The sequence below is a fragment of the Vicugna pacos genome, chromosome 4 (genome assembly GCF_048564905.1).
Source record: "Vicugna pacos chromosome 4, VicPac4, whole genome shotgun sequence".
Lineage (NCBI taxonomy): Eukaryota > Metazoa > Chordata > Mammalia > Artiodactyla > Camelidae > Vicugna > Vicugna pacos.
In genome coordinates, this window is record NC_132990.1 from 24,597,868 (window position 1) to 24,615,024 (window position 17,157).

The 17,157-nt window shown below is 38.8% G+C and overlaps 1 protein-coding gene across 13 annotated transcripts in view; it reads left to right on the plus strand.

Moving 5' to 3' along the window:
• Nucleotides 1-17,157, plus strand: part of TTC39B (tetratricopeptide repeat domain 39B) — a 124,752-nt gene that overhangs the window by 82,048 nt on the left and 25,547 nt on the right. For all 13 annotated transcript variants that reach the window (XM_031676980.2, XM_031676977.2, XM_015242671.3 and 10 more), the window contains 4 exons: nucleotides 4,233-4,300; nucleotides 7,287-7,351; nucleotides 15,176-15,281; nucleotides 16,661-16,726. In XM_031676980.2, coding sequence (XP_031532840.1) covers nucleotides 4,233-4,300; nucleotides 7,287-7,351; nucleotides 15,176-15,281; nucleotides 16,661-16,726 — 305 coding nt within the window. The remainder of the gene's footprint in view (nucleotides 1-4,232; nucleotides 4,301-7,286; nucleotides 7,352-15,175; nucleotides 15,282-16,660; nucleotides 16,727-17,157) is intronic.

Here is a 17,157-nt window from a genome sequence, read left to right on the forward strand (position 1 = left end):
TTGTTATGGGCCTTGGAGAACTTGGAATCACTGCAGTGTTGATTACAGGAGGGGGTCATGAGACTGGTTCCAAAAGGCATGGCATTGGCCCTAAAGCCATTGTAGAGCATTTCACTGGTCTCTCCAGGCAGCTGAAGCCCAGCATCTTTTTCTCCAGAAACTGACCTCCAAGAACCAATAAGAGTTTATTTTTTCCCCTTGATTTCAGATAGGATATTTTTTCATTTTAGGGCCATTTATGTAAATTGGCCCCAGGAGGCCTGAAGTCCAGTAAATTAGATCAGTGGGAAATTAAATGGGCCCCAGAGAAATTTGACTCATTTATCTTCTCGTTTCTTCTTTCCTCTGTGTGACTTCTCTCCAGTAGCCCATTGCTCCCTGCCTTCTTTTTTCTTTGCAATATAAAGGGTGACATTTGAGGCTTTTTTTTTTTAACCTTAGTTTTGGAAACAGTAGCATGGTATTTTGGGTGTAAGTGATAATAACAATAGTAGCAGTAGCAACAGCAACAGCAACAACATAAAAGCATAGTAATGATAATGCCCAATTTCTAAAACGCACTTTCTGGGTGTCAGACACTATTATTGGTGCTTTCCTTAACATTATCCAGTATAGGCTGTGTAGCTTCTCTTTTATAGACTAAGAACTTATGTTCAGAGAGATTAGAAAAATGGTCCAGGTTTCCCTGCCTAGCAGAGCAGGGTTCAAACCTGCCCTCCCTAAGCCAGGGTTCCTTCCACTGTACCTGGCACCCTCTCCTGTAGGTGGGTAGGAAAGGGCACAAAGTGTGTCACTCACGGATGAGGAAACGTTGAATTATTTCTATGTTAGACATCTTGAAAACAGAAGGTATTGTGTTCTTATCTTTTTATTATGTTTTTGGGCATGGCAAGTTTGGCAGTACTGAAAAATAAACAACTATGAGATACCACTGCACACCTATTAGAGTGTCCAGAATCTGGAACACCGACAACACCAAATGTAGACGAGCATGTGGAGGAACAGGGACTCTCATTCACAGCTAGTGGGAATGCGAAATGGTACAGACCACTTTGGAAGGTAGTATGGCAGTTTCTTTCAAAACTAGGAGCTGGAAGCTTAGTGTTAACACAAAAATCTGCAAATGAATGTTGATGGCAGCTTTATTAAGAATTGCCAAAACTTCTCCTTCAGTAGGTGAATGGATAAATAAATTGTGGTACATCCAGACAATGGAAGATTATTCAGTGCTAAAAAGAAATGAGCTATAAAGCCATGAAAAGACATGGAGGAAACTCAAATGCATATTGCTAAGTGAAAGACACCAATTTGAAAAGACTTCATACTGTATATGAGATTATGGAAAATGCAAAACCAGGAAGACATTAAAAAGATCAATGGTTGCTGTGGGGTGGGGTGGAGGGATAAATAGCTGGGGCACAGAGAATTTTTAGGGCAGGGAAACTACTCCATATGAAGCCATGATGAGAGATACATGTCGTATACAGTTGTCCAAACCCATACAGTGGACACCATCAGGGGTGAAGCCTAATCTAAACTATGGACTTCGGGTAATTGTGATGTCAGTGAAGGCTCATCAGTTGTAACAAGTGTACCGTTTGGGGGCATGTTGGTAATGGGAGAGCTTATGCAAAGGCTACAGGGAAAGGAACACATGGGAACTCTCTGTACCTTCCCCTCAATTTTTCTGTGAACCTAAAACTGCTCTTAAAAAATAAGATCTCAGTGAAAAAACCATGGAAATAAGTCAGCTTATGACTTCTAGCCCATTCTGGTTTATTAAGATTTTCATGTCTAAAGGCATACTTGGCTAACACTTGAGTGCATAATGAAGACATTTCCTTTAATGGACTAAGGAATTTAAAATTAAGAGATGTTCTGGTAGGTACCTACTCGTAAATGCCAAATATCTGACTTAGAGAGCTAAGGACTGCCCAATAAAAATCAACCCGAGTGAAGGAATAAGACTTTTATAAATTAAGTTGCATTTATTCCTACTGAGTTTGGCCGTCATTGCAGCCCAAACAGACTTCGTGTTCAAGGGAGCGTGTCAAAACATTGGAGGTTTAGTGTCTGGTTTGTTTTTCCCCTTGATAATTTCCACTTCCATCCTTGAGTGGCTGGTTGTCTGCAGGAGTGAGGATGCTTATTGAAACTTTTTGTGGGTTTAACATGGCACACACCCTTTCTTTCCTCATGGCTGGTGCATTGCCCTGAAGTGCTTTCACACTGCCTTTAAAAACAGATGTTTGTATGCAGTGCTTAGGTTTGAAAGGGGTTTAATATGAGGATTTCTTACACATGGAATACAGAGTTCAGACTTTCTTGCCTTTTATCTCTGTCTTCTTGTTACATCCTTGGCGCTGCTCTTAGGTGTGTCTGTCTCTAACATAACCCTGGTCCATCTGCCCTTCTGCTCAGATCTCTGCAACGACTCACCGTTGCCCACTGAGTGAAGCCCAGACCCTGACATTCAAGGTTGTCCATAATTTAGCCCCGACTTACCTTTCCGGGCTCATTGCCCATTCCTCCCCATACACACCTCGTCTGCAGCCAAAGGCGCACCACTGCCCTTGCCACGCGGGGCCCCGCGCTCCGTGCCTCTGCTTGGGCTGGTCCTCCCCCAGCAGCAGCCTCACCCGCTCCGCACGTCCCTCAGCCAGCAATCTGGGTGACAGAGCAGGCTGTCAAAGTGAGTAATTACGAACAATTCCCGCTTCGTTACGAATTTGACGGGGAAGAGGATACTCAAGTGACTCTGTAGAAAGAAAAGTTCCCGGTTTCCCCCCACCGCCGAGCACACTGAGAAAATGCAGGGCACACTTTGAGGTGAGGTGTTCCCAAGGGCTGTCAGGGCTGCCAGAACGTGCTTGGGCCGTAACTCCTCGAGTTCCATCTGTCGTGAGGTTGGCCCCACGTTACACGTGCTGTTGGAAGATCTTAGCTGCATAGTTGCTTCTTTGTAAATCAGTTTGGAATGTGAGCATGGCAGGAAGTTGAACCAGTTTGTGAGTACTATTGTGTGTGTGTGTGTGTGTGTGTGTGTGTTGGTAGGGGGGTCCTGTGTGTGTAAGAGAAATAAATAAAGCACTTGTTCTTATCCAGTTTGATTCAACAGCATTCCCATTAACATAGAAATACTCTATTTCTCAGTGACTTGGCGTCACATGAAAATGTTCTGCTTTCTGAGCTTTTAGCACAAAGCACAACATAGATTCAGGGCAGTCATCTCAGTGAAAGTAGCTTTCAAGTGCTTTCTCTGCACCGGGAGCTCTACCTGCAGCACCTCGTTGAAGTCCTCAGCTATGAAGTAGACATGTCATTAGCTGGGCTTTGTGAATGAGGAGACCAGCAGAGGGAAGGACAGGTGCTTGCTCCAGGTTCTATAACTAAATCCTCCAAGCTCGTTTACTTAAAAACACACCGGTTTGCATGCCACAGGGAAAACAGGAATCTGTTGATTTTGTTTTTGCCAAAAATGCAAAGTTTCCTCCCTCCCCAATTTCTACAGGTGTAAATGGGTTGTTTAGGAAGATAGGCCACGTGTTTTGGGGGACTCCACATGGCCGGGGGTACATAGCTGTTTACGTAGCTGTTCTGTGAGTGCCTCGTTCCTGTGCTAGATAGCTCAGTGATCAAAAGAGCCTAGGGCTGTGCTGATGCCAACTAACCCTTTCTACATCAAGTCTTCCATGAATGAGGAGCCGTGAGCTGGGCATGCGGGCCAGTTGTTTTTCATAGAACCCTAGGGGATTACTACTTCCTTCTCAAGTTAGCGGTGTGTGTAATCATTGTCATGACGGTCATGCTTTCACATTTTAGAAGCTTCAATTAGTAGATTGAAGTTAGTTTTTCAATCTATAACTGTTAAACTTGCCTGTTACCATTAAGTTAAAAAATAAGTGGTTTCCCTTTTTCCCAAAAGTGCTTTTAAATTTTAGCTTCCTCTGAGGAGCTGAGTGAGGGTCTCTGACATCAAATGCCTGACTCTTGGCAGTTAGATTTGAATGGAGCCAAAGATGACTTCCTTGAACCATTTCACACATTCTGGAAAGATCTCAGGCTGAGAGCCTGAGAACTGAGGTCCTCATTCACTTTAATGGAAGCACCGAAGCAACCTGGGTTTTGTGTCTCCCTTGGGTTCATTTATCTCCCAGTCTTTATTGAAGATTGCAGAGCAATTCCTGTGGATGTGGGATTTTCTTTAATATTCTTTTATTTGTTTTTAATAGAGGAAATGCATGCCGAAATCTGTTATGCCGAGTGCCTCCTGCAGAAAGCAGCCCTCACGTTTGTGCAGGTAACCATCGTTTGGCTCCATATCCCGTATCACCCGGGAAGCCTGCCAAGCACTACACAGGAAAACTCTGGCTCGTCCTGTCAGTGCTTCAGTTCTTTCTGCTTAGAGTTGTAACGAAAGATGCTTGTTATTTCTGATAAACTTTGGCTGGAAGAAGACCCCCAGGGAGTTTTTTCCTACTCAGATGCACTTAAAAGAGTCTGTTTCGAACTTCAGTCTGTTGGGAACCACTGCCTCTTAACGAAGCTGTCTTGCAACCCCCACACCTAATTCCAGGATGTGTCTCTGTGTGAGAGCGGGGAGACGCTCCCTCTTGGCGCTTGCTGGCGGTGGACGGCTGCACACAGGCGTGACCGGGCAGAGCAGGCTTCATCGTCCCTGGCTGTTCCCTTCTTGCACCAGATGCTTCGGCAAAGCTCAGTGATGCATGCAGAGAGCACCAAACGTTCCACATCTGCTTCAGATTTGTTTCCATCCTCTTTATATTCTCATTCCCCTTTCTTACTTTTATTTCTTCCTTTGGAAGAGCCTTTTAAAAAAGTGACTAAACAAACCACTGGAGCCTTTTCTCATGGAACATTTAAATTTCACCTCTAGGAACTGTTACCACCCGTACCGCCAGCATGGTAGCTTCCAACGTTTTAGAAAAAAGTACGGATTTTAACATCATGGCTGTGCAGGCAGCAGTGATGAGTGATGGATACAGTGGGGGTGGAGATTACAAGGGGTAGAAATTCAACTGTAAACTGGCAAATCTTCCTCAATCCCAGAGTTTTACATTATATTGAGAGTTGCTTTTCTTTCTCTGGAGGTTGACCTCCTAGGTTGGAGGGTTAAGTAAAATGGAATCAGTCTGGTCTATGACCCTGTTTCCTAAAACCCTACATATTATAAAGGCTGGTTGAAAAGGGCAGTCTTACTGCCTCAATAAATAGAATGCTAGTCACGGAGGCCCCCAGTTTTTTCTGATGTGTTTTCCAGATGGGGATTTGGCAGTCAAATCATTGACTTGAAGGTTCATTTTATGTTTGGGGACTTGTAATTCAGCACCTGGGAGATATCCATGGCTCTTTCTTCCTCCTCATGTCTCCATATCCAGTCAGGCTCACGTCATGCTGCTGTTACCTTTGGAAGGTTTAGCAGCTCTGCCTCTTCCTCCTGATTCTGACTGTAATTGTCCTGGTGGGGATGCTCGTCAGCTCTTCCCTAGCCTGCACGGCAACCTAGGGACCCGCGGTCTGTGGTTGCTCTTCCCTCCAGCTCACTCTGCATTGTGCAGCTGTGCCCCCTCTCCAAAATGCGGTCTCACCTGGTCATGGCTCTGCTTCAGCATTTAGTAGCCCTCATTGGCTGTGGCAGTGGTTCTGTGTCACAATACCACACATGGGGAAGGCTTTTTCAAATTAACTGGTATCGCCCCCCAAATTCCCTACGCCCCTCTCACCACTGTCCTCAAATGCTCCTGGCAGGTTTGTTGCATACTTGAGTGGCACGGGTCCAGGTAGCTTTCTCACCTTAGTTATTCCCTTCTCTGCAGTAGGTTTCTGCGGCAGTGCTGAATTACATAAGCAGATGCTAAGCACACTGCAAGCTTTAAGGCTTCCTTGCCTTTCCCTGAGGTTGTTGTTTTTTTTTTTCCTGCTTGCAAATTTCATATCTGCCTGGCCTTACTTCACCTGGTTGCTTCCTAATCATTTTGTGTGTGTGTGTGTGTGTGTGTGCGCGCGCACACATGCATGTGTGTATGGGCTTTAAGCACTGATGCTTCCAGGAGGCTGTTGTGGACCTCGGCATGTCCCCACCCACCTTTGTGCTGTCACGACCTCCTGCGCCTGTCTCCATCCGTGTGCACGCCTCCATCCCTTAGTGCATTGTGTTGCTTTCCCCGGATGTTGCCTTCGGGTGCCTGGTGTAAAACAGGCATTCAGCAAATGTTTGGAAAATCATGAAATGGAATATTCTTATTTGAGGTAGATTGTAATCCCATTTAAGCAATTCTTTCCTGTGTTGCTTAAGTATTGGAACATGAGAAATCATCAGGGTCCTTAAGAAGATAAGCATTTAAGTTGAATAGTGAATTTAATATTTATTAATTCTTGCAGTAATTTAAATATTAAATTTTTAAGTACCTAATGAAATTAACAAACTGAAATCAGTTTTTCTTTTGCTTCAGAAGGATGCTCAAGTGCACAGGAAATAAATTCCAGAGCATCTTTCTGATACTGATGGACTAGAAAAGCATTCTTGGAAATGCAAAGCATGGGACCGTTTCTATTAGCACCGAGTTTATTACAGTAACATCCTTCAAGCAGTTGTTTGATACACTTTAGTAAGAGACTCTTGGATCCTAGAATGCCGACTCTGAAAAAGTCATTCATTTAGGCCAGTTGCCCCAGTTTGAGGGTTGAGGACCATCAGGCAAAGAGAAATGAAGTGATCTTTCTTCTCCCCCCAAAACAAAACCGCATATTAGTGACAATAATTAGAATCCAAATCACTTACTTTTGGTTTGGAAATGTATATGAATTAAATTCACAGTGTTAAACAGACTGCCTGCTAAAGTACCTTTGAAAGAAGAACCATGGCCCATTTATTTGGAGTATGACAGACAGGAAACTCAGGCCTTGGAGCATAGCCTTGAAGTCAAACGTTTTGAATCCCACTGAATGCAGAAGAAAACTGCTGAGCATTTGGTGACGTTTATTAGAGCAGGTTTGGACTAACCTCTGTGGCCCCTGGTTGGTGAGGATTACTTCCCTAATTACTTCCTTAAAGTAATACAAGGATTTAAAAAATGTTTTCTTTTTGTTGTCCTGTAACTTGGAAGAAGAATGACCAAAAAAGTGGTTCAAATGTAAAGCAAGAAGAACGTTTTAATTTAAAAATCATGCTCTCAAAAGACAGTGTTTTGTTCTAATCCCACAGCTACACAGGGGACAGCTTAAGACTCTTTTGCTGAATGATCTAATTATTTAATTGTTTTCAGGATGAAAATATGATCAACTTCATCAAAGGTGGACTCAAAATTAGAACAAGTTACCAAATATATAAGTAAGTTAAAAATTAAGATTTATTTAAAAAAATCTCACAACGAGGTTTGTACCTTTTGGACCACCTTCATGTGGCTTTTAAAAATGATTCTTGTACTAGATACCACTTTGTACTCCAGGTTCTCAATGAGCGTGACTAGGATTTTTTAATCTGGTGTTGGTAAAAGTGCATTTGATCTTTGGCTTAGTGAGTATGTATTCAATGCAGTAGGACAACAGAGTTTAAGTTTAAATGCGATTTTAAGAGAAAAATAGCTGAAAAGAAAGGTACTTACATAATTTCTGATTAGATAATCTTAGTTTCTCTCTCCTAAAAACAATTTGTAAATTTAAGATGACAGGTATGTCTCCGGCCCAGACTCTAGAACAGCACTGCCCAGTTGAATTTCTGTAATGACTTGAATGTTCGATTAAGGGGGACCGTAGTGTCATTCATATCTTCTGTATCCTTACTGATTTTTTTGGGTTGTTCAGTTATTTACTCACAGTATTAAAAATCTTCAGCTTTGATTCTGGGGTTATCCATTTCTCCCTAACTCTGTCAGTGTTTGCTTTGTATATTTAGAACCTCTGTTATTAGGCTCATATATATTCTAATTGTTGTATCTTCCTAGTGAATTAACCTTTTTATCATTATGAAATGTTCCTACTTAACTCCTTATAATAGTCTGTCTTGAAATCTGTTTTGTCTGATATTAATATAGCTACTTATACTATTTTATAATTTGTGTTTGCTTGGTATATATTCTTTTATTTTAAACCTATCTTTATATATTTAAGTTGCTTTTTGGGGGGTAAACATGTGTAACTGGGTTTTGTTTTTTTATTCAGTGTGACAATTAATATGTTTATACTTGTGACTATCATTTTGCCTTTTTCTCTTTGCCTTATTGGTTTCCCCCCTTATTTTCTGCCTTCCTTTGCTTTAAGAGCATATATATTCCAGTAATCCTTCTATTGTTTTCTTAGCTATAGCCCTCTTTAATTTTTTAAATGTTTGTTCTAGTGATTATAATAGCCTTGTTAATTTATCATGTCAACTCAGAGTTAATATTGTACCATTGCATATAAAATGTCAGAACTTTGCAAAAGCATAGTGTCACGTACCATCTGTTGTCTTTTTCTTAGGATAGTACACTTATGTATGTTACAAACCCCATAGTGTGGTGTTAAACTTTCTCTTTAAAGAGTCTTATGTCATAGTCTTCACTATTTACCCGTATCTTTACCATGTTTTGTGCTCTTCATTCATTTCTGTATGATTTCAGACTGAAGAATTTCTTTTAGAATTTCTTGCAATGCATGCTTTCAACAGTTTTCTGTTTCATTTACCTGGAACATCATTATTTGTGCCTTCACTTTTGAAGGCTGTTTTTGCTCAGTATAGAATTCTTGAGTTACAAGGTTTCCATTTTTCCTTTGTCTTCTTTCATCCCTTTAAAATTGTCAGTCCACTATATTATGGTCTCTATTGTTCTGATCATAAGTCATCTGTTATTTTTACTATTTTTCCCCCCTGTCTGTAATGTGTCATTTCTTCTGGCTGCTTTGAAGAATCTTTTATCTTTGGTTCTTAGCAGTTTGATGTGCTTAAGTGTGGCTTTGAGAAATGTGTAGCTATTATTTCGTCAAATATATTTTTCTGCTCCATTCTCACTCTTCTCCTTCTGAGACTCCAATTACATGATAGTCAGACTAATTTTGTCCAACAGATCACTGAGGTGCTGTTCACTTAAGAAGGAAATATTTTATTTTTATATTGGATATTATATCAACATCTGGGCTGTCTTGGAGTTAGTTTCTATTGCCTGCTTTTTCTCTTGACTATGTATCATATTTTTCTGTTTTCAAGTTAATAATTTTAAATTGTGCACTAGATAGTGATGCATTGTAGAGGCTCTAGTTTCTGTTATCTTTCTCAGAAGAGTGCTGATTTTTGTTCTAGGAAGCGTTTAACTTGACTAGACTGAGTCCCAACTTTTACTCTCCAGTAGGGGGCAGCATCTGATATCTTGGTTCCATTATTTCTTTCGTTTGTTTTAATAATCATTTTTTACTATGTTTATACCTTGAATCATCAAATCTCACCAGTATAGAAACCGTACTTCTTATCCTATATATGAAATTTAAATTCATAGTACAATTCTCTGAGAGCAGTCTTATCTTAATTATTTTTTTAAATGTATTTTTATTGAAGTACAGTCAGTTTACAGTATTGTGTCAATTTCTGTGTACAGCACAATACTTCAGTCACGTAGGAACATATATACATTTGTTCTCATACTCTTCTTCACCATAGGATACCACAAGATATTGAATATAGTTCTCTGTGCTACAGAGTATAAACTTCTTGTTTATTTATTTTATATATATTAGTATCTGAAAATCTCAAACTCCCAATTCATCCTTTTCCACTCCCTTCCCCCCTGGTAACCATAAGTTTGTTTTCTATGTGAGTCTGTTTCAGTTTTGTAAATAAGCTCGTTTGTCTTTTTTTTTTTTTTTTTAGATTCCACATATGAGTGATCTCATATGGTATTTTTCTTTCTCTTTCTGGCTTACTTCACTTAGAATGACATTCTCCAGGTTCTTATGTCTTGGCCCTGCTTTTCTTTGGAGTAAACCCAGTGTTCACATAGTTCATGAGTCAGACAAGAATTTCAGTGGGGTTTTGATACCGATTTTGGGATTTCCTTCCTTTTTGGTTGGTTCTCCATTATGTGAAATTTTGCCCATTACCTTATAGCTACTCTGGCAGTTTTGAGGTCTGCACCCCTTTTTAAGACAATAAGACTGTGGCTTTTGTGTAAGTTCTAGGCACCCCACATGGGGTATACTGGGGAGCACTTTCAGGTGATCAGCCATGTAAATATAAAGTCCCTGTAAGGGTTATTCCCTTCTTTCAAAGTTTAACTCTTCTCCAGTTTCCCACTACCTTTTTTTCACTTTCCAGTGCCTGCAAATATATTTTAAATATGTATTTTGCATTTTATCCAGTATTTATAATTGTTACCTCTAGGAAGGAATCTAATGTAAGCCATGCTGCCATTACTGGAAGCAGAAACACGATATAGTATTTTAAGAGAAACTTTTACTCAAAATAAAATTATATTCCATCCAAAATTCTTGGGGAGGGAGATGGGATTTTGGAAACCTGACATACTGTTTTTTGTTTTCCTCTTGAAATATTTTTTAGAAGTTATAGAAGAATGTTAAAAAGTTGATTGCTTTTTCAGTGTGTGTCTGTGTTTGCACGCATGCATGTGGGCATGCCAATGTGCACGTGTGTGCATGTGCTTCTGTGTACACATACATTTCCCTGAGAATTCAAAGTGTACTAAAAACCTGTATGTACATAAGTCTCTTAAAACCAGAGGGGAAAGATGCATACTTTAATAAATGATTTGGGGAAAATTGACTTTTCATTTTGGAAAAAAAGACTATAAAAGCTAAATTCCGTATAGACTTAATATTAAAATATTTTTAAAAGAGTACAGGCAGAAACATAGGAAAGTATTTTGATAGTCCTAAAGTACAAAGGCCTTTAAACTTCTGTTTTACTTAAAAATTTTTTCACTTTGAAATAATTTCAGCATTTTTACAAAGAATTTTTATTTAGTCTTTTGACACACAAATTGTAACATCATATAGAACTGCAGTATAATTATTAAAATTAGAAAACTGACATTGATACAACATTATTAACTTCTTTATTGACTTTACTCAAATTTTTCTAATTGTCCCACCAGTGTCCTTGTTCTGGTCCAGGTTCCAGTCCAGGATCCTGGATGTTGTATTTAATTGTCACGTCTCCTTAGTCTCTTTTAATCTGGAAGAGTCCCTCAGAGTTCTCCAGTCTTTCTTTGTCTTTCATGACCTTGACATTTAAAAAAAATATTGGGCTGTTACTTTTTAGACCATCTCTCAGTGTAGACCCATCTAACATCTCTTCGTGATTAGATTCAGATTTTGCATGTGTGACAAGAATACCATAGAAGTGATGCTGTGTTGCGTCCTTCTCAGCGCATCATATTAGTAGATATATGATGTCAATTTCAGAGGCCTTTTAAAGTGTGATGTAAAATCAGAAGCCATAGAAGATTGACTTGACCAAATAAACATTTAAATTTCCATCATGGCAGAAATACACCATAATAAAAAATATGGATGGAAATGTGATATAAGTGACTCAGGGCAAATGACAGTGTGAGAAACTCATAGGTTGGTGTTGGTGGGAGTCTAAAGTGATGGGGCTTTTGTGGAGGATGTTCTTGCACTATCTCTCAAAATGAGGAATATGCATCACCTTTGATCTCAGAAATTCTTCTTCTAAGAATTTATCTTAAGGACGGTTAGGATGGTATGACTATAGTTACAGTACCTAATGTGGGGAAAGTACTTGATGAATGTTTAAGAACACACTTAGCAGCATTGTTTATAGTGTGAAAAGTTGGAAATGTCTTAAATATTTAAGAACAGGAATTTGGTTAAATAAATTATTCCATAGGATGGAATAATATGCACTTGTTAAAGAATAAGGCAGCTTTCATGAATTTTCATGGAAAATCATCAATATAGCTTATAGAACAGTATATACAATATGTTCCCATTTGTGCTTTTTAAAAATTGTGTTCTTAGCAAAGCGTAAAAACAACTAGAAGATTATGTACCAGGCTGTTAATAGTGACCAGCTCTCTGTGAGGTGGTTGTGTAGGGACATTTAGGCTTTCTCCATATTATGTGAAAATTTTGTAACAATCATCTATTATCAAATAGAACATTTACATTTTGATTAAAAAAAGAAAAGAACCCTGAACATTATATCCACATCCTACCATCCTGTGGATGTTTTGACATTTGACTTTTTTAATGCATGTATATAAGCATATGTAATTATCTTTTTATATAATGAAATTAGCCGCTTTGTGTCATTTTGAAATTTCCTTTTTCGCCTCATGTCAGAAAATTTTAGGTCATTAGATATTTTTGATTCATCATGGCTTTTAATGGCTGCATCGTATTCCATTATGTGGCTGTACCACATGTGTATGCATAAATGTATGTACTCACGCAACTGTCTTCTTGACTGTTTTCCTGTTGCTGCCTATTTAGTTTGTTTACAAATTTTTGTTATGGGTAGTAATGCAGTGTCTCTCCTAATAGGTCAAGTTTTGTGTGTATCTATGCTATTTCTTTAGAATAAAATTAGATTTTTGGGGGGACAAAGATATGCATGAGTTTAAAATTTCTGATATATATTGCAAAATTATTCTGAAGAATAATTGGGTTGGCAAGCTTTTTCTTAAAATCAGACAGTAAGTGTTTAGGCTTGTGAGCCATACAATCTCTGTCCCAGCTACTCAACTTTCTGACTGCAGGGTATGAACAGCTGTAGTCTATAAGTAAATGAATGGTTGTGGCTATGTTCCAATCATTTGCAAACCTCTCCACTATAACCACCATTTTACCAGAAGTACATGAATGTGTCTGTTTGTTCATACCTTTGGCAGCATTGGTTTTCCATTAAAAAATTAAAATAATTATTTAATATCACAAAAGTGGCATATATATTTTGGAAAATTGGGAAACATGGATGAGCAAATATTAAAATACACACACAGATACGTACATACAGTGATTATGTCTGTTATCACTTTAGTATACAATCTTTAAAAATATATATATATACATATTTTATATAGTCCGTTTACAATTTTGTATCAACTTCTGGTGTACCACACAATACTTCAGTCATATAGGAACATACATGTATTTGTTTTCTTATTCTTTTTCACTGTAAGTTACTATAAGATATTGAATATAGTTCCCTGTGCTGTACAGTATAAACTTGTTGTTTACCTATTAAATATATAGTAGTTAGTATCTGCAGATCTCAAACTCCCAATTTATCCCTTCCCACCCTCTTTCTCCATGGTAACCATAAGTTTTTTTCTATGTCTGTGAATCTGTTTCTGTTTTGTAAATAAGTTTGTTTGTCTTTTTTTTTTTTTTAAGATTTCACATATGAGTGATATCATATGGTATTTTTCTTTGTCTTTCTGGCTTACTTCACTTAGAATGACATTCTCCAGGTCCATCCATGTTGCTGCAAATGGCATTATTTTATTCTTTTTTATGGCCGAGTAGTATTCCATTGTATTAGTATATATCCTTTAAGTTTTTTTCTACACATGTCTAAAGATATGTGTTTTTTAACCAAAATGAGATCATACTGTATGCATTATTTTGTAATCTGCTTTTTTCAGTTAATGATCTTTACTTTTTCATGTCAATAAATCTTCATTTCATGTCATATTGAATTCATCTTCAAATTTTCCCAGTTGGCCCCAGATCTCTCTTTACTGCTGCTATTTCAGCACCAGAATCCAACCCAAGACTGTCTAGTGCATCCAGTGTTTATGTTCATTAAATACAGCTTATTATAAAAGGGTCTGTATATTCATGACAGTTGTCATGTGTCAAATGATGTGTATATGTCTGCAAAATATGCCCAGATCTGTTTGGTGGCTTCCTTAAGCTTTCGTTTAGCTTGTTCATTGTCTTAATCAGTTCAGGCTGCCATAGCAAAATACCATACACTGGGTGGTTAAACAACTGAAATTTATTTTCTGACAGTTTTGGAGGTTGGAAGTCCAAGATCTGGGTGCCAACATGATCAGGTTCTGGTAAGGGCTCTCTTCCTGGCCTGCAGAAAGCCTCTTCTCACTATCCTCACATGGTAGAGAGGGACCCTCCTCTTCTTATAAGGCCACCAGTCTTATCAGATGAGAACCCCATCCTTATGACCTCATTTAACCTTAATTACCTCCTAAAATTTCTGTCTCCAAATACAGTCACACTGTAGAGGGGGTGGGTGGATTAGAAGCTTCAGCATGTGATTTGGGGCGGGGGATATAATTCAGTCCATAGCATTCCTCTAGCGCCTTCTAGTTCCTGTAAACTGAAAGCTAGATATACAGGCTTACTAGGTTCAGGTTAAATGCATTTGACTAGAATAGCCATAAATGAAGTCGCATGCTTTACAACTGCAGCACACCAGGTGATATGTAATATCTGGTTATTTCTTCTTGCCTTTAAAAAATAGTTCTATCAATTTGATAAGCAATTTCTGGCTTTTTCCATCTTTTATATCTTTGTCATTGTTTTAATCTGCATTTCTCTGATTAGGTATTTACCTTTTAAAGATGTGAAGGGAAAGGGAGAAATGCATAGAAAAGTAATTAAAGTGAGAAATCAGAAAGATTTGCTTGGATGGGAGAGGGAGAAATAAGAGGACAGTCGTGGGCAGTTGTGATGGCATTGGCTTTTCTCTTTCAGTCTTCCTAGTTGCAAATTCTAATTTATTTGGTCTGTTTGAGACCATGATGATTACACTGAAATGCTAGTCCTTTTGTCAGTAGCCATCTCAGTTACTCAGTGGAAGGCAGGATGCTAAAGTGTGTCCAGCAGCGGAGAGGCTGGGCACTCCTAGGAAGTCTTCCCAACACGTTGCTGGGAAACTGAGATCGCCGTCCTGCGATCCTGTGGCTCCTGGGTCATGCTTGCTGGTATTTGAACCCACTTTTTCTTTAGGCCCAGAAAGATTGGTCCTGATAAACAGTGTAGAAATGAGTGTGTCATTTTCCCTTAATTATTATTGTCCAGTAGCCTTAAGAGTGAACTTAGTGTATCAGCATCCACTTAAAAATACTCTAGTATTTTGGTTAATGATGTTTATTTTGTGGTATGTAAGTGCAAAATTTGACTTAACGTTAGTTTTCAGAGGCATAGTAAATTTATGGTATAACTCTTTTCTTTAACCCAGAGAATGTCTTTCTATCCTGCATGTAATTCAGAAGAACAAAGTTGAGCAACAGTTCTTCTCTGAATTTGAAGGAGGTGTCAAGCTTGGAATAGGGGCCTTTAATTTGGTAAGTAATTATAAAGCAACAAGAATCTTTTGTTAAAGAATCTTAGGTTTTCAGTGCCTTCTCTACTGCATTTGTAGCCTCCCCCTGAACTTCTGCCTGGGTTTGGTTGGTAAGTGGCTGGAGTGGTATCAGTTTTCTTGTGTTGTGACCTGGTGGGGGCTTTGGCCAGAATGTGCTGTAAAGTTCTGCTCATGCTCAGAATAGTTCTGGATTGTGTAACAGAGGGAAGCATGTAGCACTCTGAATGGACTATTAACATTTTGCAGTAGTAAGGAACTTGAAATTCAGTTCTGTTTCCACATCAGAAATACTGCCATAAGCAATGACAGCTCTGGAGTTGAAAATAAGTGAGGGGGCACTGTAACTGGACAAACGATGTGATATTTATGTTCTGGTGCAGATGAAGAGTTTGAGTAGATATTTGTGCATTTGCAATATACTATTTAGAGATTTGGTATTTTATTAAGGTTTGCCTGGAACTGGTGAGAAAAGTAAGTGGTAAAGGGAATCCAATCCAATGCATGAATGTATACACCACCATGGCCCCTTTGTTCATGAGCCCATTGGTGGCTGCCAGAGGTGGCCCAGAAAAGAGGCTGACTGCTGTCCACAGAATGGATCACCCTACCGTCCTGATTATTAAAATCCTTCTCTGCTGAGGTTAGCCTTTGGTGAACATTGGCATGAGACACAAATATCTTCACCCTTTTGCCCATTCTGAGAGGCCTATCCACATACCTCTTCCCTAGACCTCCTTGTCATCAATTTTCCCATAATGTTCCTTCTAAATCCCTGACCATCCCACCAAACCATTGGCTACCACCCGGCATATAATTGCACATGTGGCCATTTCTCCTTCTAAGCAAAGTGAGCAACGAGATGCACTGCTCTGGGAAGTTCTGTACTGGAGGACTTCCCTTCATCACTCCTCCTCAGGGATGTCCCATGGCTGTCCCTGCAGCTGCTCACTGCTGGGCCGTGCCTGCATATCATGAAGAGTTCTATAGACTTGCTTTTTGGAAAAGGAGGCTAAAAGAAGCCTCGTTTGGAGGTGGGCACTGAGGTGTTACCTTCTCACCACTTTATCACTCCACATGAAAGGAGCAAGTATTCTTTAAAGCATTCGAAAGAGGTCAGGTTTTTTGATTTGCCTTTTTAAAAAATTTCTTAGGTGTATTGTCTTAACTAAATGAAATTAATTTACAAGTAATGATTATAGTAGGTGCAATATGTGATGACTGAGACATGTCTCATGACTTAAACTTGGTTCTAATGTTTTGAATTACTAAATCATTGAAACTTTGTTTAGAGTTTTTTTATCTACAGTTAGATGCACTAACACATAAGTGCACTTGTGTGTTTTTTTTTTTTTCTTACAGATGCTGTCCCTTTTACCAGCACGGATTATCAGACTACTAGAATTTATAGGATTTTCTGGAAATAGGGTACAAAATTAATTTCATCTTAATTTTGACAGAGGAGATAATTGATAATTGAATATGAGGGAAATACTACACATCCTTATAACCAACAAGAGCATTATTGGCAATTTGTGTGCAGAGCAATAAAGAGCTGCTGGTTCTTGATCATATTTTTCAGGGGTTAGAGATGGCTTTTCTGTTGAAAGTTGAAAGTTTTCATCATTGTTAACTAAATTCTGGGATTAAAATTTATGTTTTACTCATATTGCTGCCTGCTGGATCTTTGGTGTTCTTGGGCAGTTAAAGTATACTTTCTTAACATTTTTGCCACCCCAGACTTTTCTGCAAAATTAGAAAATTAGGCTAGATTTCCATGTTGAACCCTGTATAATTCACATGGATCAAGCATAGTTGCAATATTTTGCGTTTCCTTGTGTTTTTACAAGTTGCACTAT